The sequence below is a fragment of the Antechinus flavipes genome, chromosome 5, assembly GCF_016432865.1.
Source record: "Antechinus flavipes isolate AdamAnt ecotype Samford, QLD, Australia chromosome 5, AdamAnt_v2, whole genome shotgun sequence".
NCBI classification, from domain to species: Eukaryota; Metazoa; Chordata; class Mammalia; order Dasyuromorphia; family Dasyuridae; genus Antechinus; species Antechinus flavipes.
In genome coordinates, this window is record NC_067402.1 from 197,883,713 (window position 1) to 197,907,129 (window position 23,417).

The window sequence follows — 23,417 nt, forward strand, 5'->3', positions numbered from 1 at the left end:
ATGCACTTAAAATGCTCTGAGATTTTGCAAGGAAAAGCAGCGACTATATAAATAAATCCTGACTTCTAAAAGGTGGCAAATGCCCAAATTACTGGAAGAAGTCTGAAGACTGAGTGGTTGTAGAGGGAGATGTAATGACAGAGGGAACTGTGGTCTTGAGGTGGGCCCAAAGAACTTGGATCAAGGTAAAAAGCCAAGTCCTGGTTGGGGACAGAAGTCTTCAAAGTCTCCTTCAACGGGAATGGGAATTAGCACAGCTCTCTGATTCTGTAAACTACAAAAAGTAATTGAAATAAATAATTAGAGAGATTTGCAATGTTTATAGCTGAACTGTACCAATTTAATAAAAATAATGATTGTGGCAAATTCATCTACAGAGGCACAATACCAGATTATTGAAGTGGATACTTTATAGAATCTGATAAAATTATCAAACTCACATGGAAGAATAAAAGTCAAAACTTTTGCTATAAATAATGAAAAAAGAGGAATTTAAGGGACTTAGCATTATAAATGAAAAATCCTAAAATTACATTTCAAAGCAGTTATAATAAAACTATTTGGAACTGGCTAAAAAAGAGAGAAGTACATCAGTTGAATGGACTAGATAAACAATATCTGGAAGCAAATAAGTATGGAAGTCCAGTATTTGAAAAATCCCCAAAGACAAACCACCAAGAAGGGACTCTTTATTTGACAAAAAAACTTCTGGGAAAATGGAAAATAGGTTTAGTCCAACATTTTAAACTCTATACCACAATAAATTCCAAACAGATAAATGATTTAAATATAAAAGGTCATAGTATAAAAGAAATTAAAGAATGGAAGATTATATCTTTTACAACTATGATTAGGGAGAAAATTCATAACTAGACAGAGAATAAGGAACATTTATAAAAGACAAAGTAGAAAATTTCAATTACACAAAATTAGAAAGTTTTTTGTTTTTTGTTTATTACAAACAATTCTCTAGAATAGAAAGAAAAGGTTGGATTAGGAAAAATATTTTTGCATTTCTGACGAAATTCTGACATCCAAAATCTATAGGAAAGTGACATGAATTTATATGATTGAGTCATTTGTTTGATTAGAGGGGGAATCCCTAAAACATTATTTCTTCTCATTGTGACCTCCCTCCCTTCCACTCCTTATTTGATTCCCAGGCTATCATGTCTTCACTGGCCACGTTATTCTCCTTTCCCTATCTTGACCCCTTGGTCAAGTCAGTTTTAATAATATCTTGCACCCCTGATAAGCTTGCTTTCCATATATCCTATCACTAATACCTTGCTACATACCAATTTAGGATTAATCTACTACCTGTATCTTTACTTCTATTTTTAAAGTGCTGAACAGACCTGTGGGAAATTACCAACTATTTCTCTCTACCTCCCATAATGATCTATTCTCTCAGCTGAGGACCTCACTTCATGCTTCACCGAAAAAAAAAATTGAGACTATTTTTTGAGAGCTTCTTCTTTCCTCTTCCTCCTCAGATATTTTCCTCTGCTCCCTTCACTCATGTCTCAGAGAAAGATGCCTAGAAAATGATTAGGTTTCCCCATCCTTAAAAACAAACTAACAAAAAACTTTACTTGAAACTTTACTTGATCTAATCATACTTACTATTGTTTTTAACCTTTCTTCTTCCCTATGAAGCTGAATTCTTCTAAAAATTATCTCCAATAAATGGTTCCATTTCCTCTTCTATTCTTTTTTTTTTTTTTTAATCTACTGTAATCTGGCTATTGACTTTGTAAATCAACTGGAATCAGCATCTTCAAAGTTATTAATGGTATATTAATTGGCAAATCTCATAGCCTTTTCTCAATCTGGATCTTTGACTTCTTTAACATCTGACACTCTCAATGACCTTCTTCTTTTGGATATTTCCTCCTCTTCAGCATTTCCTGAATTCGCTTTCTCTTGCTGCTGCTTCTCTCTGTCCTTTACTCATATTGCTTTGCTGACTCTTCATCGGTCTCATGTCCACTAACCCTGGGTGATTAGTCCAAGATTCTGTCCTAATTATTTATTTCCCTTCTCTTTTCATTTATATTATCTCACCTGGTGATCTTTTCAGCTACCATAGTTTCAATTATCATCTCTATGAAGATGACTTTCAGATCTTTATTAAGCTCTATTTAGCTACAGTTACTTTCCCTGCCCCAAACTGCCTCTTGGATGTCTTGAACTAGATATTTTATAGGGATTGACTGCTCTTTCCCTCTTAGATGTTCTTTTCTCTTCTGGTCTTTCATATTACTGCTCTCTCATTTTCCTATGTAACTTTTTTCTTCAGTCTCCTTTAAGGTTAGCTCATCATCCACATCATATACCCCCAATTGTAGGTATATCCTAAGACTCCCAGGTTCCTTACTCTTCTGTGTACTTGTATACTTTCTTCTCCTTTAGAATATAAGCTCTTTATAAATAGAAATTGTTTTGCTCATTGTGCCTAGCACATAACAGATGCTTAATAAATACTTATTCATTATTGATTGATTATCCAAGGTCACATAGGTAGAAAGCATCAGAGAGAGCATTTGAACTGCCATACTGTGTTAATAGACAGATAAATGGTAAAATGATATGAATAAGGTTTTAAAAAAGAAATGGAAACTATCAATAACTATATGAAAAATTTAGTGAAGGTGATGAGAAGTGGGCATATTGTTAATGGAGGAGATGCTTTGGGAAAACAGGCACAATAATAAATTGATGGAGCTGTAATGTGAACCAAACATTCCAGAAAATGATTTAAAATAATGCACAAAACATTACCAAACTACTCATATTCTTTAACAATTCTACTACTGAGTTTATATGTCTAGAAAATCAATGACAGAAATAAAGGTCCCACATGTACCAAAACATTCATGACAGTATTATATGTAGTGAGAAAAAGCTAGAAACAGTTGAACTAAATGTGGTATATAAATAAAAGGCATAATCATTTCATTGTAGGAAATGATGAGCATGAATTCAGAGAAACATGGAAAATTTTGTGCAAACTTACAGAGAATGAAGAAAGCAGAACTAAAGAAAAAATAACATAGCTACAACAAAATAAATAAAATCAACATTTGAAGATAACAGAATTTAGATAAAATACAGGGGACAAGGTCGGTTCTGAATGGTTGATGTTTAAATAAACTTTCTTCCTTAGTAGAAGGTTTCATGTGCTATCAGTCCAATAACTTTTTAGACGGTTTTGATTATTTTTGAAAGAAAGGTGGGATGGGTTCTTTATTTGGAGGGGATGATTATTTCAAATAAAAAAAAAAAAAACATGAGAAAAAAGGATGAATACAAATGTGTGATGTGGCCCTAGTATATAGTGTCAAGAGTGCTAATTCTCAAAAAGAGCTGAGGCTGACAAGGAAATCTAAGGAAGGGGTGGAATTTTTAAAAATGCTATGTTAAAGAAAAGAGGATTGATTATCAAAGCAGAGATTGCACTGAGAAGGATGATGATCAACAGGGTAGCTAAGTCATATTTCAGTACTATTTTTCTCTGCCAAAGAGAGAGGATCTGTTATCATCCACATGACCTTGCCAAGTCACCTAATATATTTGGGCTCCTATTTCCTTATCAATGAGATGAGGGGATTAGGTTCCTGTAATTCTATGACACTATGTCATAGTGGGCTTGAAAGAACAAAGGTGCTGTTGCTCTTATTTCTGGCTTCTTTCTACTGTGTGATCATGGGCTAATCATCTGATCTCTCAGCAACATTTCTCCCTGTATGCCTAACCTCTACCCATTTCAGCAACACAACTCCCTAAAAAACAAACTAAAAGTTATATAAATTAGCTGCTGAAGGTCATCAGAAGAGAGAATTTGCATACTGGGGAATTTCTCTTTAGAGCCAGATTCCCCTTTTCCTCCAAAGATGTCTTTCTAAGAACTTTGTTTTTCTAATTTTCTCTTAGACTTTGCTTATAAGAAAAATCATTATTTCCATTTTATCGACACAAGAAGAAGTTCTGAGTCTTATGCAAACATGAGAAAGAAAACTCTTATCCTTAGTTATAGGACATGTACAAACCTGCTTCTGTTCTACACTTTCCTATATACGTGAGGGTACTATCATCCTTCCAAACACTCAGGCTTAGAATCTTGGAATCCTTTCCCTCACACCTTCTGTTGCCAAGTGTTATTGACCTGTATTTACAGTTCTGGCATCTGTTCCCTTCTCTCCACTCACATAACCATGAACTACTCTAATTCAGACTCTCACCTTCTCTTGCCTACACTATTGAAAAAATCTCCTAACCGGTTTTCCAATTTCAAATAAATCAAAAGCAGTTTCATTTAAAACTTAAAAGCATTTAATAAAATATTGAGAAAACCCACCAAGTAGTTCCATGTGATAGTGTCTGTTGATGTTATATTACAAATTTAATCTTTAAGAACCCATTATTCTAAAGTTGAAAAAGCAGGATGACTTCCCCCTGACCTGGGACTCAACATTTTTTTTCCCTAAAGGTGGCAAGTTTAGGTGAACTTGTACACTAAAGTAGGGATTATGTCCAACTCATATACTGTGTGTGTGTGTGTGTGTGTGGCAGGGGGTGGGGATACAGGAAGACAGAATGAGAATGTGTGTTATGTCTAGGAGATTAGGTATTGCTTAAAAATTAAGAGTTTCATGGATTTTTTTTTTTTTTTTGAGGCAATCATGGTTAGGTAATTGCCCAGAGTAACACAGCTAGTGTCTAAGATCGGCTTTGAACTCAGGTTCTCAGAACTCCAGGGCCAGTACTCCATCCATTGTCACTAGTTACCTCAGATATTTGTTAATAGAAGGGCTGGATCTGTTTGTCCATGGTGACTGCACCCTTTAGACCAACTTTCATCCACAAGAAATTAAAGAATTTTATAAGTACATCAGGATATCTCAATTCTCAGCTATCTCTCTCCAAGTCTTGGTTCCAGATCACATTTCATGCTGGACCAAGGCTGACAATCCAGCATGACACACATATCTGAGCCCAGTTCTTATAGGATAATTTAAAGGTATTTTCTTTGCCTTGATATGACCTATTCCATGGATAGAAGCATTTATAATCACATCTCTTAGAAGCCTAAGAGAAAGCTGAGCATTCATATCACTCCAAAGCCAGAAACTTCTTAGGGGGATAAAAAAGCAGAATCTTAGTTGGAGAGTCAATATCCCTCATTCCTTTGCTTCATTCCCAACAGAAAGAGGAACTCATTTCAAAGGTCATTTTAGAATATGGATATAAATGAATTTCCATGATAATCAACACTGGTTTGGGATTCCAACATTTTTTTTTTTTCTTTTTCTATAATTGGCAAATTTAGGTAAGCGAGCTTGAACTCTAAGCAAGGCTATGTTTAGATTATTTTGCATGATGCAGAGCACAGTACATATAGGACAAAATTCAATGGATTATGCTTTAACAATGGAGAAAAAGTTGCTGAATATATTTCACTTAATAGAGTCCAATAAAAAATTGAGGCCCTGAGGTACCTTTGAACGTCAATCCAATTTAAAATGCTATATTTACTTTGATCCCTCTCTTCATCCAGAAACAAAAAAGGAAGTTTGTTCTAGAGGTTGAAGAAATAATAGTTAATCTTAATCGTGACCAAAAGATGAATTTGTGGATATCAAAAATTTTTACGTTCACAACGAAGCCAATCAAGTTCCTGATTCTGTCTGAATCTTTTGGAAATAACAGAGTAATTCAGTTGTAAAAATGCTTTTTGTAGCGTTAAGAGCAGCACATAAGTAGTTATCAAAAGGGAATACAATTAATGCTGGTTTTCTTTCTTAGTGTCCAATGGGTAGGATTACAAGATCACTTGTTGGGAGGAACTTTAGAGGGGTCTGTGTGTGTCTAAAATATATATATATGAGTTGGACTAACAGCATAACATTGAACACATGGAGAATGATAGTACCAAAAAAGCTAATTTCTGATTCTTAACTTTGGGTACCCCAAATCTTTGTATATAACTGGGTGTATATGTGAGAGAGTTATCTAGACCAATCTCCATATCATCTGTAGAATGCAGAATCAGTCCAGAAGAGAGAAATAATCTTCCCATGATTATATAGACAGTAAATGGAAAAGCCAAGATTTGTATGTAGGTCAAAAGATTCCAAACTCAAGTGTTCCCTCTCTTGTACCACAGGAATAGTGATCTATCAGGAGAATAAATGTAGATTTTGGGAGGAAAAATATGCCCAGAATATAAAGTCTATTCAATAGTACAGCCTTCTATTTCCAATTAAAATGGTGCTTTACTCATAAATATGGAAAGCAAATAGATGGTATTGAGTATATAGTCATTTACTAGTTTGTCTTAGGTTACGTCAGTCCCTTTTTACAAACTCATAATACTTTCTTATCCATTATTTTAATTGTAGAAAGAGGCAGATATTACTATCTTTGTTGATGGAGATTAGAGAGGTAAAGTAGTTTGGTCAAAGGCATAGAAGCAATCCATTTTGTGTGTGTGTGTGTGTGTGTGTGTGTATGTGCACATGTGCGTGTCTCTTGACATAAAAGTATGTTTAGAGTAGACATTAATGAGCTTCTATTCCAGCCTTTCCAAAATGCCTGCCGTCCTAGAACATTAAGAACAATGTACAAAGTTTTCACCATCTTAAAAATGTTAAAGTCTATTGCACTGGACTATGGTGACTTTAGTAAATGAACATCTTAGTGCTTTAAATCCAAACCCAATTAGCTTGAAAGCAGAACAAGGTAAACATCTGTAAAGGGAACTGGGGTAATGGCAGAACTAGTAGTGATTCATCTTTGATACCTAACTTTGGGAACCCCAAATAAGATTTTTCAGTCTAAACTCTAAGCCCCAGAAAGCCAAGTTCTTGCCTGCTTTGCTAGATATAAGGAATGACCTCTTCATCACCTCCAGAACTTTAAAAAGAAAAAGTCTTTGGCCTAAATGAATCAGTGCTGACACTTTTAAAGTGATTCATCCCAGTAAAAGATGGAGAATTTATGATTTTAAAAACAGATCGCTGGAGTGCTGACCTAAAAAAGCCCAAGTACTGCACAGAATGTAGGTCTGACAAAGCTGGGCCCATGATCTTTTATCTTCACCTTGCATATAGGCATCTTTTAGGATAAGTTTTACAGTTAGTTTTTTGATTATAAAAAAAATTCTGCAGGCACATTTTATTTATACCCAACTTTTCTTTTCTTTTCTTTTTTAATGAGTTGAGTACCTAGTTCATGATGTTTCTCTCTAGTCTATTCCCTTTCCTCATCCTTGGAGAAGTCAATATTCACGTTAATGGTTCTTCTATCAACATTATCTCTCCATTTCTCAACCCTTCAACTTCAAAACCTCTTCCATTCTGCTTCAGGTACATGAAATATCATTTAGATCTAATAATTTCTTAGAATTTGTACCATTTTCAAGATCCAGACATCTATAAAATTCCATTTTAACCACAAGTCCTCATCCTTTCAATCTCTCTCTGTCTTTATATTAAACCTGTTTTCCATCCTTATTGTAAAACATTACTATTCTTCTAGTCTAATAACTGATTCTGGTTTTACTTGCTTCCATACCCATCCTTGATCCTTGTGATTTACCATTTTAATGATTTTTAGCCAATGCCTTGGAACATAATTTTTGCTGAGCTCCTCTGACTGTCCAGTAATCCTATTTTTTATCCTTATCAACCCCTTATTTTATTTCCAACAGCAACTTATTTTAACCCTTTTCAGATTTCCTTTTGTTATTTGCATGCACCCTTAGAACTTATTAGAAGTGACCCACCCTTCTAATTCACTGAGACAAAAGACATTCAATAGAAACTTCCTCAACTCTGCCATACTTTTTCCATCCCTCTTTCTTCAGTAAGCATGCAGTTAAGACAACCAGGTTTCAAAACCTCATTCTGCTACCTACTATCTATGGACCCTTCAGTGAGAACCTTACTTTCTCTTACATAGCCTAGAAGATTCTTTCTTGCTCTAATTCTATGGCCGATCTCATTCCTTCCTACCTCTTCTAAAAGTTTGGTTCATCAGGAATCTCTCCCTTAATTCTCACAGCTAATCACCAGGTCCTGATAATTCCATTTCCATAATATTTCTTAATCCTCTGATTCCACCCCCTTTTTAGGTCTTCAATGCTGCCCACATTATTGAAATATTATCATTTCACTTATCAAATGAGATGATAAAAATAACTTTGTAAACCTTGGAGACATTTGTGTTAGTTCTTGTCAAGAATCCGTTTATATGTCTTCCCACTTCCACTCTAGTCTGATCCCAATATCATTTACAGAATAATTTTTCTTGCATATAAATTATGTAACTCTGCTAAAAAATCAATGACTCATTATGCATCCTGAGTTTCTTTTTTTGACATTGAAAGCCCTCTACAAGTTGGACCCACCCTATCATTATAGTACCCTTCATGCATGGTAGAGTTCAGCTAAACAAGACAACTTTCTGTTTCTTGAATTGAATTCTTATACATCCAAGGATTTGATCAGCTTATATGTTAAGCAACCTGGCTGTGGGTCTCTATGACTATCTCTTAGTTTATGCATCTACAATATGGAGTTTTTAAATACCTTCTCCATATTACTTTTTGCATGGAATGTCCTCTTTCTTTCCCATCATCATCTCACAGGCACCTATTGACTCTCTAAAACCCATCTCCTTAGAAAGTTTTCTTTTATTCTCCTCCTTCTTCTCCCTGCCATTGGCAAAATCTTCCTTAGATCTCACATAGCCTTTTATAATTTTAAAAATATACTTATGCTAGAGTGTATATTTGAGTGTATTAGTGAATAATGCCTCAGCTAAACTGTAAGCTCCTAAAAGATAGGGACTATATCTTAGCTAAACTTGACATTGTCTCCAGTACCCAGGAAATTGCACAGCAAGGGCATATTAAAAGTTTGTTGACTGAGATTGAAGCACAAAGGCTAGGAAAATTAGGTGGAAAAGGGATATCAAAATGAGATCACTGGAAGTAAATGAAGATATGCTATAATAATCTATAAAAAAGAATGCTGGACTAGACTAAATACAGCTGACTGTAGGTCTGTGTCTTAGTATCTACATTCAGGAAATAGGTTTTATCATATGTTCTCATCAGCATCCTTGCAGGAAATAGTAGAGGTACATAAGTTGGTACATATTCATGCAATCAATTAATTAATCAACAAATTATGAACTCAACATTGTGTAAGATAGCAAAGCATTATAATATAGAATCCGATCTCCATTAATTTGCATTTTGGGCATCTCAGAAGAACAACAGCACCTGACATTTATGCAATGCATTTATGTTTACAGAATGTTTTACATTCAATACCCATTAGAGCCTCACAGCAATTCAAGTAAGTACTCTGGTACTATCTATCCTGGATTATTACCTTTATTTCACAGATAAGAAAACTAAGGCTCAGAAAGATATATTAAAATTCAGGCAATATGGTTAATATTATTATTGCTGATTGCCAAATAAAGGTCCAGGACTTCAAGCCTAAATAGTTAGGAACCCTAATATCCTTTTTTCCTTTTATCATCTGTAAGATGTTAAAGTGTTGTTGTTGTTGTGCAGTAATACTTAAAGATTATTTCACAATTTTAGAAGAAAACAGTCTACAAATGCAAATTTTATTACTGATGACTAAAAGAGACCAATTTTTCTGACACTCGGTGGGCTTAAACAAAACAAGAAAAGCTCTCTCAACTTCTTCAAGAATGAGTTCCTAATCTCTGTAGAAATAAAAATAATTTTGTTACATGGTTTAGTTAGAGAAGTGGTTCTTAATCTTTTTTGTGTCATGGATCCCATGGCAGAATGGTGAAGCTATGAACCTTTTCTCACAATAATGTTTTTAAATACATAAATAAAATACAAAAGATTACAAAGGAAAGCAATTATATGAAACACAGTTATCAAAATGTATTTTTAAAAAGTTCATAAGCCACAACTAATAAGCCTTGGTTTATTTTGTTTCATTCCTAAAACCATCATCAACTTTTTATTCTAAGAAACTAAGGAAAAGATTTAGAAAATTCCACTGTCTCTTTCTCAATTGGTTTAAAAAATGACAATGTTTGTCTGGAACCATAAACAAGCCTATTTTGCTTTATAGACACCTCAGAAATGGTGAGAGCTGGAAAAAAAAAAAAAAAAAAAGGTATTGCTGAAAATTTAGTCCAGAAAGGTTTTCTAAATACCATTTTGTTTAAAAGGAAATAATTTTCTTTCAAAATCTGCTGGACTTTCAAAATGCTCTTGGATCCTTTCAAAGGAAAGATTTATTAGGTCAGACCATTACTTCCAGAGTTCATTAGGGTCAATCTGTGGAATAACACTGCCACCTAGTGGCAGGCCCCTCTAACACACGCGATATGAAAAGGGTGTGAGCAATGACATATATAGTGGCTATACACCCTCCATGTGGAAATACTATTTGATGAATAATTAGATCTACAAATAAAAAGGAAATCAAACTTAAAGACCAACCCTTCCTATAGAGAGACATATTCTAACATCGGCTTCATATTGGGAAAAAAATTAACATGTAAACTGAATAAAAGATATTTCCTACCTACTCATTTCTTTGTATAGGGTGTACTACATTATGCAATGAAAAAAACTGACTGTTCATAAAAAGTCCAGGACATTTTATTTCATAATAGTATACACTCTTTAAAAAATGCAGAAACATTTTAATATAATAACACTTGACATTAGGAGAACCTTGTTTCACTGGAATTCCAAAAGTCTCTTGGAAATCATCAGTTAAAAAACGTTTTCTTTTTACATAGTAGTCTTTTTCATGGATGCTTGCGTGACACTGAAGAGATAAGCTTCATAGATTATATTTAAGAAATTGTCATCATTCTGGAAAACAAAAATCACAAGACATAATGGAATATGATACAGTTTCTAGGGACGAAAAAGCTTCTCCATTTGGGGGCTGAATAGACTTGGGTTTCAAAAAGAGAAAATACTACTCTGGCACTCATTTCTAGACACCAAGGGGCTCATCTCTCTATCTGTCTCTCTTATCAAGCTAGAAGTTTTAATTGCATAAGTAAATGCTAAAGTGCACTAAAAGACCAGACTAGGCAGTTAGATTCTCACTGTCAGCATGTAGGGTGACAAATAATAAGAGAATGTACAATTGCATGGCAACATTAGAGTAATTCATTAAAAACTTCAGTTTGTTGCATGAAATAGATGGACGAGCTGAGATGAAATGACTATGGTCAACAAGTAGAGAATCTGGGAACTGTTGGTGGTCACTGAAGGTCCCCCCATAATTCACATGTCAGGTTCTTTTAACAGTCCATATTCATAATATGGCATATATAATTTGTTTCTGGCAAGAATCATTAATTTAGCTTTGGCATCCTCAATGATGTCTTCTCAAAAATAGTACTAACTTTTCCATTCATTCAGCAAAACAGATATGGATGCAGGAGTTTGATTGTGGATCTTTTGCCCACCTGAGGGATGTCTCTAGTCTAAGTCAGAGGTTCTCTTTAAGTTTTCATTTTGGAGCCGCTTTCCCTTTTCGGTCCCTTTGGCAACTCTAACATTTAACACCACTCCAAAACAAAAAAGTGTGGCAGTTTCCATGCAATTAAGCAGAGCAATAATTTTCAGTTTTTCTGATTTAGAAAATTAATAGGTAATCACTTGTCCATCTAACTCAAAGAAATAAGGAGAGGGGAGGTGCTAACAGTAGAGGGAGGCAGGGGAAAGGGGCAGAGGTACCTGAAAGAGAATGAAACGAGACTGAGTATTTTGTTAGATGCCAGAAAGATGTTGCACTTATGCACTATACCCAGTACTGTGATAATCTTCCTTAAGAGATCTCAAACATTTTAGGCTTCTTGGGTTCTACAATGAGATGTTCTTTAGGCTAATGTGATCTCAATGGAGTGAATCAAAATGGCATTTAAATAATTTTATTTCAAAGTTAATTTTCATTATTTATCTTTCATTTTAAAAATATGGTTGTCAATGGAAATTTCCCTTCCTACATTCTTACAAGTTCCTCATGAATAAATTACACAACAGGATAAGGTTTTTAACTTGATATTTAATAGTCTACAAAGTATAATTAACCCCTTAGCATCTAATTAGTTATAAAATTACATTTCTATTACTGCACTCAGCTTCAATCTTTTTTATTTATTTATTTTAGAGCCCACATTTTCTAATCTTCTCTAAAATGTTCCTGTGTCTTTCCAGTCATTAGATAAAGATCATTAGAAAAATAAAATATCTTGCCTTTTTAGTAAGAAAGGACAAATATAGCAATCAGGATCAAGTCCCCTAAGAATCATTTGGCATTTAGATAAATTACTACAACAAACAATATACTAACATTATCTAAAGATCTCATATGAGCTATCTAAATGTGAAATCAGTGGTCAAAAGTATTCAATTGCCCAAGTCTAAATCTATCATCTTAGTTTCCTAATTCTTTTGATAATGTAGCTATTCTTCCAGTGACCCAGGTTCAAAACCTGAGGAAAGTTTCATTATTCCTTTTCTCCTATAAGTTTCACAACTAAAATTTCAAATCCACTTGGTTCTGCCTATTGAAGTATCTTGTAACTGTTCCTGCTCTGCATTCATGTAGCTACCATTCTGGTGCAGTTTTCAAATGTCACTTCTCTTGACCTAAGTCTCTCCTCTCCACAAAGCTACCAAAATAATCTTCTTGATGAACAGGTTCCACTTTTTCCTGTTTAAAAATCTCTATTGGCTCCTGACTGCCTGTGGGATAAAATACAAACTCTTCAATCCAGCTCCAACCAGTCTTATTTCACATTACTGTATATCTTTATATACTTTCTTTTCCAAGCACACTGGAATAACAGCTCTTTTTGCAAACTGATTCTATCAAGTAATACATCTGTGTATTCAAGTAGTCAGTGTATCATTCTATATCTGGAATACTCTCTATCCCTCATCTTCTTCATTTTAAAATGCTTCTCTTTCTTCAAAGCTCAGGTAAGGGGCCATTTACTCCTTCAATGATCATCCACTGTTCAAATTTTCCTATAGTACTTAGGAGTTCTTATTTGCCCTATTCCATTTTATAATATGCTTATTGTATATGTGTTATAATTCTCCAACTATCAAATAGTAAGCTAAAAGCTTTAAGGGAGAGGTATTTAGTATTTGTATCCTTGGCATCTAGTTGTACAATTAAGTAGTTAATAAATGTCTGTTAAGTTGATGGAATTGTTCTTGAAAATTATTTGGCATTATTTGAAAAAGGTTACTAAAGTATTTATATCCTTTGATCCAGCTATCCCATTGACTGAGTTTATACCTCAAGGTCAATGACAGAAAGAAAGTCCCATATGAACTAAACTATTCATGACAACATTACTTATAATAACAGAAATCTGGAATAAATGATGTTTTCAACAATCAGGAAGTATTTGAACAAAGTGTGGCATATGAAGGTAATGGAATATCAGCATGAGCACTTGATAATCTTCCTAATGATTCTCAATTAAAGAGTGCACAGAAAAATGAATGTTACCAATGCTCACCAAGGTAAAAGATGAATAAATCAAAGTGAATTTTTTCTTGTTGTGATATATGACATTTATCTGCTTCATATTTTAATTTTCACAGCCTTTAATTTGCTGGTTACTTTTCCTTTCCCTTATTTTCTTTGGCTATTCTTTTTACTTTTCCTCCTATTTCATAAATTATAGAAATATATGCAGTAAATTTAAAATATTGAAATAACCCTTTTGTTTTTCCCACAATGTTCTATAAAAGAAATTAATGATGTCTAGAGGTGGTGGGGAGAATGGAGAACCTACACAAATAGAAAAGGGATTACCTATCCATGGCAATGTTCTCCAGATGCTCCTGTTTCCAGATAACATTGTGCTGATTGCATCAAACCCCAGACCACCACAGGGCTTCCTCAATGAGATCCACAGTCATTCAGAAGAGACTGGCCTAGTCATCCATACTGGAAAAATAAAGTGGATGAAGAAAGCATATTGCCCAGATGATGACATGCAATTGGATGGCCATTCTATTGAATTAGTCCATTAGTATATCTACCTTGGACAAATGGGAAGTCATCTAGCCACAGAAATGAATAGGAGGAAGAAAACAGGTTGGGTCACATTTGGGAAAATGTATAGCATTTCCACTGATCCCAAGCTGCTTGTAACTCCAAATTCATCTCTATTATCATCAATATGGATTTGGAGTAAGAAGTCAAGGGTTCAAATAATGGCTCAGTCACCTATGACTAATACTGTTATTTCACATTTCATACTCAGTGTTCTTATTTGTATAATATGGGGATTGGAGGAACTCCAAGGTCCCTCCTAGCTCTCTTGATAACCCTATGACTCCATGTACTATAAGAGAAAATGAAGACTTGAGAGAAACATAGGAAGGCTTTTATAAACTGATGCAGAACAAAGAGAACAATGACTATAATAAAGGATAGAGACACTAAAATCAAATATAATGGCCTATATGGATTTCAGATGACTGAGATTAAAACATTCTGTTCTCCTTTCTATGAAGAAATGGTAAACTATAAATGGGAAGCTACATGTCCTGTCAATCACAGCTGTACATATATGACATTTTTTTTTAAATAAGATGACATCAGGAGAGTAAATGATTTATTGAGAAGTAAATGAAGTGTCAAAACAAAATGTATCAAGATTTTTTTAAACAAATTGAGTATTTTGGGGGAGGGGGAGAGAGAAGGAGGCTTGTTGCTAATAGTTGTTGGATCAGTTGTTTGTATGATGACATAAAAAAATCATACATATACACATAACCTCGAATAGATAATAGACAAAGGGTTGTTGTCAGTGAAGTTCCTTATTATCTTTTATGGCATCATTCACTAGGTTCAAAATAGGCCACAAATTGCACATTTAGAAGTGTAAAGAAAAGTTAAAGAAAGCAATCTAGATTCCTTTGCTTTGTGTGGCTATTTCTTTTTCCTTTCCTTATACCTCAAAGGTTGTAGAAACAAATGAAGTAAATTTAAAATATTGGAATAATCCTCTTTTCTTTCCTACAACTTTTTATAAAAGAATGTCTAAAGGTATTTGGGAGATAAAATAACAAAATACTGTCCTACCCTTATGTTTGTCATGAATAGCACATAGGAATTTGGGAAGAAAGTCTGTAAGTCACTTACCTATAAGCAAAATAGGTTAAAAAAAATAATTTTCACAAGGCTTTATAAGGGATTTGACTCACTCCATTTAGGATCACACTAGTCTAAGGAAGCCTCCAGGGTATAGAGGCTCATTTACTTGTTTCTTATCAAGCCAATAACCTTCCACAACCCTTAGTTTACTATTTGTAAAATATATTCAAGCCTCATTTGTTTCCTATTATGAACTCTTTGTAAAGTACCTTTTAAATGGGAATCATGTTAATAACTATCTTCTGGGTCAACCTCAATATGTTTTTGTACTTTTTTGAAGGCTTTCATCATTCCTTATAATCTAAAATATTCTTCATAAATTGGGGGTACCCCAAGGCAATAAAAATTATAAATACTGGCACATATCTCTACGAAGAATATCATCTTCTGGGTCTGAGAAGTGATTAAAAAGTTGTCTTATTTCCAAAGAATTGCTAAGTAAATTTTGACTAATTCCATTTTATGTCTTGGGTAAAAGAAAACTTAAATCTCACAATTAATATGGTTAAGGTGCTTTAAGTATTAGAAAGAGGGCAGAAGATTTGCCCTCTCTTACCTGGATGAGATGCAGAAGTGTTTCCTGAAGTTGTAGTTTGGTCAGCAAGTTGTTGTTAATCACAGAAGCCTCTGGGTTCTGGATAGGTAGAAGGAGGCTGGTGCCAGCTGAACTGGGTTCTTTGCTTCCTAGTGGTAACAACTCACTTTCACTAACCTTGGGTGAGGAAGGTATAGGCTGAGTGAATACCATAGGGGACATCAGCAGGGAAGGAGCCACAGTAGCAGGAATGCGTTGAGGTGAGATGACCTGCTTATGCCAAAACAGATACACAGGAATTAGGAAATGTACTCAATGACACTCACAGAGCGAAGACAAAGAGTTCTTTGGCCTCCACGGGTCTTTAACAAAAGATTCTACCTGTTCTTTGCTCAAGGCGGCTAGGTAGTACACTGATTAGAGTACTGGGCTTGGAGCTTCCCATTTCAAATTTAGCCCTAGGTACTTATTAGTGATCTGACTCTGGGCAAATCAATTACCTTGTCTACCAGTTTCTTAACTGTAAAATGAGCTGGAGAAGGAAAAGGCAACCCACTCCAGTATTTTTGCCAGGAAAACTCTAAATGGGGTTTGAGAGAATCAGAAATGAAGAATCAGACATAAATGAACAACAATAAATTCTTTGCTCACTATACAACAATGATATATTTGGCAGTGTGAAATAAGTAGAATATGCTGGACCTGGAATTATGGAGACCTTGATTCAAATCCCATTTCCTTGTTTGTGACTGTCACAAAATATTTCACCCTTCTGAACTTCAGTTTCTTATCTGTAAATATGTGAGTAATAATGGAGTATTTAACCTATGAGTGATAAATATCAAATGAGATAATGTTTAAAGAAACACTTTATAAACCTTGATGTCAGTTATATCATTGTTAATCATACTGTAAGTCACACAAAGTGCCTTATGGTATATATAAACTTCTAACAATATTAAGATTTAAGGAATCATCAATAAGCTTTTAAAATTTAATTATAAATTTCACTTCTGCATTTTAACATCTCTCCAACTCTGCACCTGCACAGCAGAACCTTTAACTCAATCTATTTACCTGAAAAAGAGGGGTCTGTTTTTCTGCATTCGATGTCTTGTCAATCCAGGATTCCAAGGGTTTCAGAGTCCTAGCATTCTGAGTAACTACAGGAAACTTAGCAGCTAAGGCAGGTCTGGTAGATGCATGCAACTGTTGCTCTTGCTGTACAATCTGGAGCTTTTTCAGCAACTCTTGAGGAGAGATCACTCCAGAACTGCTTGTTTGGTTGCCAGAGAGGGGGAGGGTTTGCCTTGAAACTTTAGATTCTTCTTTTCTTAGAGTCTGAGAGGGAAGAGAACCATTGAAGTACACCAGCTGGGGCTGGTTCATACCCTTTATCTGTGCTGCAGGGGCTGCAGGAGTAGAAGTCCTGCTGAAAACTGGTGCAGCTGAACTAGCAGGTGCTGTTGTTCTCGATTCTATCTTGCTCGCTGTTCCAGGGGTACCCTGAAGTTTCTCTAAAAGGCTCTGAGCTCCACATGTATTTTGTGCTCTGTGAGATGTCTCAGTGCTATGTGGGGTCACTGGTTGGAAAAGACCAGTGAAAGCTTCTCCTGCAGGGTGAATGCTGCCATTTTCACACAGTCGGGTTTCAGGCAGCTCTGACACTGGATGGAGATCAGTGCCCCGGACCATGAGTTTCTGAATGGCTGGACAAAGCTGCTTCTCTGGGGTTGGTGAATTTCTTTTGGGTTCTTCATAGGACAAGGAACGTACTACCCCTTGTCTCATGGGAGGTTTTTCTTGCTGCTGCTGCTGCGGTGGTAATGGCAGTTGTGATTTCTGCTCTGTAACTTCCTGATAAGCAGTTTTATCTGGTTTTCCAAAGAGTGTAGTTAAGGATAAGTGTTGTGGTTCAGGATCTAAGTTCTATAGAAAAAAAGGAATTATTAAGAAGAGTTATTTGGGTAATTGTGAAAAAGATTTCCAGTTCTTCTATCTAATTGAAAAGATTTAGGGGGGAAAAGGGCTTTATTTTACCATAAGACAATAAATGTCAACGAGGAAATAATAATGTAAATAGTAAATTCCTACAAAGCTTTGAGAGGGAGATGAGAAAGCTATAAGCATATTTAGGAACTCCAGAATTCCTAAAATAACCAGAAACTCTTTTTCTTCAATAATCTAGTGGATCTGTGAATTTAGAAATCTTAAATAACCCCTCTAATCACTGTAAATCACAATTTCTCTAATGTCTTAGGCCAATGGTTTTAAGTATGAATTTAAAGATGAAAACATTTTGTAGACTTTCATTTGATGACAGTTGTGATAAAAAAAATTACCTATGAATTTAGTAATTCTTTTAGTGAATCTTCATTTTTATAATCACAATAGTATAAGAAGTGACCAACACAGAGAATTCTTAAGTTTGCTATTGACATATACCATCTCATTTGAGTCTCATCTATGAGGGAGATCATCTCCTTATTTTGGTAAGTTCAGAGAAATTAAATGACTTCCCCATAGTCATAAAGCTTCTAAATGTTACTTATGCTAAGTCATGCTGCCTCAGCATTAGCATACATTTAACAAATAAATAAATAAAGGTGCAATCCAAGATTTAATTAGTCTATAAAAGGATGAGAGATAACAAGAAGTCACTTAGCCTCTCAGTGAGACCAATTATCTAAAACTTTAAATAACAAAGAAGATACAGACTTGCACTGGCAGAGAAAGCTCCCTCATCTAGGAGTTCTTTACACCAATGAAATCATAGAGTCACTCCCCTTCCCTGCAAAGAATATACTTCCTTTTTGATTTTATGAATCAGATTTTTGTTGAAGCTAAAGCTAGATCAAAATTATGGTTCTTGGTGCTCACATTATGATTTATGAATCTCTTACAATAACTATATGGCCTCCTGAGGTCCTATGAATAAATGCCTTGGCAGATGATCTTGATGAGATGCCACAGTTATTGCCCTTCAATGAAGCTGTGATGAACCTCTTAAGCTGGTCCTTCACATGAAAGTCATTTAGAAAATATTTATAATTTTGTAAAGTGCTTAGTACGATGCCTGGTACACAGTAGGTGCTTAAGAATGCTTGTTCCCTCCTTTTTCTTCTTTGCTACTTGAAACCTTACTGGTTCATTAGGGCTTATCAGACCTTTACACTTCATTAGCAGACCTTCAAGATAGCACCACAAGATACCAGAAAATTTTAGTGGACAACTTTTAGTTTCAAACAATGATCCTTTTTATAATTCACAAATAGTTTTTAAAATATCCTGGCTAGCCTACAATGAGAATATTATGACATTGTTCATCTCACTCTCTCTCCCTCCCTCCTTTTCTACTGCTTCCCATATCACTAAGGTAAGAATATAGAAGCTTCAACTACAGAAGCATCAACTTCAAACACAATTCTACCAAATGAATTTGCTAATTGCTAAATATTCTTTATTGTTACTTGCTCTTCTTTCCTATGTTTTTTCTCTTAAAAAAACTGTTTTTCATTATTGATATATTATTTCCATCCTATTTAAAGGGATAGAAAAGAGAGAGACAATTAATTATAAAATCATTTTAGATTATGAGATTCTTGAGGGCACAAATTATGTTTATGGTTTGTCAAAGTCTACAGCAATATTTGTCTATGTAATGACAGATGAGTAATGTTAAATACTTCATTGACTGAAGATCTTATAATATTCTTAAGCAAACAATTTCAGAGGCTACCCAATCTGCTACTCACATCAATATCTGACTGGTTTGAATAGATTATTTATCCTTCTCTATATTAAAGAATGAATAAAGGTTCATGGAAGCCTCAAGGTGACAGTTCTGTTGCTACTACCTTTGCAACTAATGCAAATTACATTTTGAGAAAGTCTGTTCTAGGACTTTTTGATTTAAAAATGTAGTAAACATTCAAAATGGAAAGATCTTTCACTATACTTATATGTTAATTTTGTGTTTACCTACAAGATATTTTTAATATGAAAATATTTTAATGGACTAATTTTTCTTACTTCAAACCATTCTTGTAAAGTCTTAGTTTTGGGTCTTGACCATTCTCTTGGTACAAATATTATGTGAGTACAGAGTATTCTAGAGTTGCCCAGTTTAGGAAATAGATGAAATAGTGTACCTGGCCTTGTTGAGGGACACGCTGATGATGTCCTTCATTAGGCTTCACTGGAATTGGCTTTATCAGATTGGGGTTATCATAGATGGCAGATGAACTGGTTATCTGTTTTGGCTCAGAACAGGTTTTACACTGAAATGGAAGCAACACATTTTGGTGTTAAGTAATCTGTAGTCTTTCTGAAAGATTATCTATACTTCATTCTCAAACCTATCAACTATGAAACTGAAAAAAAAAAGTTCTTGAAGAGAAGACATTATCAAATCTATGACCATAATAAAAATAGAAAAATAACATTAAAATTTCTTCAACTTTTCAATTTAGTACCCTGATAGCTTGGAAGTATAAGGGCAAGCCACGACTATATTATTTCCAGGATCAACAGACTTAGTCCTTAGGGGCTCTTAGGTACTTAAATCCCACAAGAATTTTTAAAAATATATGTGTACAAAAAATTATATATATGTATATACATATATACACACACACATGCACACACATACATACAGGCACTGACAATTTTATTTGTAATACATAGATTCATGCTTTCATTTAATTGTTAAGCAATGATGAAAATCATTCATAAAGTAACATGTATCTTTTTATGAGAAAACTATCTCTGTCTGGATTGAAATGGATTTTCTTTATTAAAAAACAAAAAAACAAACTATTAAAAGTGTATAACTAGTTTCATTAGTAAAATAGTAAAGACTTTGTGTGTCCCAAGAGCCAAGAAATTATTAGGCTGATTCGAGTCAGTGATTTTAAAACAACTTAACATGACAACTTTTTGTAAAAAATAAAGTTTTTTAAAAAATAAAAGTATTTTAATAGCTTGCTAAAAATAAGAATTTCTGAGATAAGGCTATAAGTTCAATGTGCTAAATTAATATCATATTTTAACCATTTTATATAACTGCTATCAGTAGGATTCATGATATATAAAACACAACAATATTCTCCTTAATTAAAATACCAAATGAAACTGAAAATAAAATTCTACCTTTTGGACTAACACAGTAACAACAGCAGCCCTCAACTCAAATTTCTATTATGTAATCCAGTTTTGGGCCAAATTATGTTTTATAATGTACCTGTTCTAAGCTTTTCCTTCTTTTCTTTCTTTCTCACTTTCTCTCTTTCTTCCTTTCTTTTCTTCTTCCTCCCTCTTTTCACACATTACAATTATTAAAAAGAGATCCAGAAATTGCTATGGGAGCTCAATGATTAAATCACCAGTATCACTTAGATGCTCCTTCTAAGGTTTTAGAACCAAAAGCAATCAGAATGCTAAAGGTACGAGAAGGCCTATACTTCAGCACTGGAAACAGGTAGTATATCACTTGGGTGTGCATTTTGGAGGAAGTCTACAGAGCTGGTACCAAGATAAAATTTAGTCTGGCCAGGAAACTTGGTTAATTGCCCAAATTGAGACCACATGTCTCAATTGTCATTCCTAGATTCTCAGTGTATGGAGTAATAAGCTATAGAAGCAAAAGCTTTGCCTTAGCTTTGTCATTATAGAAATTAAGACTAGGGTTCTGATCCAAGGTCAATAAAAGCTCATTGTCTCATTTATTCACAATTTTAGTAAGAGAACATTTTTTCTTACTTATTGTGGATTTGGGCTGGTCCCAGAGTAGTTTCAGTACTATATAAGACATTTGTATGTCACTTAATAGTAAACAAAAAGGAGGTTCTCTTAGGCACAGTCAGAATGGATATTTAATAAGTTTCTGCCACTTAATTCAGAGGCAGAAACATAAGTGGTCTGTAGGGTAGGATGTGAAAACTTGAAGGATCTTAGGACTTCTGCTAAATTTTAAAAGCCTAGTCTCCAGGTTGGTAGATCTTTTTAAGTGATCAGAAAGTTATATAGACATACCCTGAGACCATGAAGAAGATAAATCAAAAGTTAGAAGACATTAACCTTCAGTTTAATCAAGTCTTAGGGAAGTTTCCTTGTCTTTTAGGGAAAGAGCTAGCCAATCTACTTGGGGGGAGGGAAGGAGACTGGCAGATATTAATCCTATCAACATCTGATTCCCCAGTGATTGATGGACATTAATCCTATCCCCAAAAAAGACTTTTTAACTTTTAAATGACTTTAGGGTTATTTAGGATTAGCCAAATTTGAAAGAAGAGAGGAAAAGCATTATTGATGGAAAAAAAGAAGAAAAAACAATCCTAAAATTAAAAAGACCACAAACAAACAAATGAATAAAAAATTGAATGATCTTCTGAGCAAAAGGAGAAGAGAAAGAAGAGTTTTGCCTTAACCTCTCCAGATGGACTCAAACCTGGTTCTTCCAGTGAGTGATATCAAACCTCTGTTGCTTACAATGAATTTCCTGATATAAGAGGGTAATCATAAACAAGTGATAGAGTTGGACCATCAGGATCTCAACATATCCCTGGCATGGTCACCTATTCATTATCACAGATTTGTAGTAAAAATCTGTAGTAAAATAACTAAGAGGTCATGAGTATCTTGCATGCAGTCTGTCCAAGGATCTGAGCTTTCACAACCTCACTATTACCTGGTTCAGGACCTCTTCCTCTCTAGGAGCCCTAGAGATACTAAATCTTTGCTTTTTTAGAAGATTCTGCTAAATAGTTGCCCTCTTCTTCCACAGAGACTGAATGTAGAGAGGCCCTTCCATGATCTGCCCACTTTGTGAGAGGTATCATCTTGCATCTACTCATAAAAGGCAACTTTTGGAAAAGAGTGATAATATAATCTTGTGTCATATGTTCAGTAGCCTGGTAGCATATAAAATAATTGTTTTGTTTCCTATTAAATTTTTTTTTTTCAATTAACTAGTATTTCTTTCCCTCATCCCTAACTCCACAATAGAAACATTAAAAAAGTAAAGCAAAATCTTTATAATAAATATGCAAGTTTAAGTCAAATTTCCATACAGACCAAGTCTAATACACACAACATATATTTGTATATGCACGCATGTCTCCTCCTGCATCTTGAGTCTATCAACTTTTTATTATGAGGCAGATGTCATGCAATATCTCCAATCCTCTGAAATGTGATTGGTCATTTGCATTGATTAGTCTTAAGTTGTTCAAAGCTGTTTGTTTATACAATGTTAACATATAAATTGTTCTCCTGGTTTCGTTTATCTTCTTTTGCATCACTTCACACAAATTTTCAAAGTTTCTCTGAACCTATTCTTTTTATCACAATAGTACTCCTATACATTCATATATTACAATTTGTTCAGCTACACTTCGGTTGTTGAACATTCCCTTAAGTGCCAGTTCTTTGTCATTACAAAAGTAGTTACTAAAATTTTTGTCATATACTTTTCTTCTTTCTTTGAACTCTCTGGGTTATAGAGTTATTGGATCAAAGGGGCATAGTTCCAAATTGCAAGCCAGAGGAGCTGGACCAATTTATAAATCCATGAACAATATATTTCAGTGGACCTATTTTCCTGCAGCTTCTCCAACATTTGTCATTTTCTATTTTTTCAACTTTCCAATCTGTTGGATTAGATGTGC

General features: G+C 34.3%; 1 protein-coding gene across 3 annotated transcripts in view; it reads right to left on the reverse strand.

Moving 5' to 3' along the window:
- Window positions 1-675: 675 nt before the first annotated feature.
- DCP1B (decapping mRNA 1B) overlaps window positions 676-23,417 on the reverse strand; it is an 87,850-nt gene continuing 65,108 nt past the window's right edge. For 2 of the 3 annotated variants that reach the window (XM_051961578.1, XM_051961579.1), the window contains 4 exons: window positions 19,902-20,030; window positions 16,828-17,679; window positions 15,772-16,020; window positions 676-10,888 (listed from right to left, as the gene is read on the reverse strand). In XM_051961578.1, coding sequence (XP_051817538.1) covers window positions 10,805-10,888; window positions 15,772-16,020; window positions 16,828-17,679; window positions 19,902-20,030 — 1,314 coding nt within the window. In that variant the 3' untranslated portion in view covers window positions 676-10,804. Of the gene's footprint in view, window positions 10,889-13,865; window positions 14,001-15,771; window positions 16,021-16,827; window positions 17,680-19,901; window positions 20,031-23,417 lie in introns of all 3 variants that reach the window. The other variant, XR_007947670.1, reaches the window with a different exon arrangement.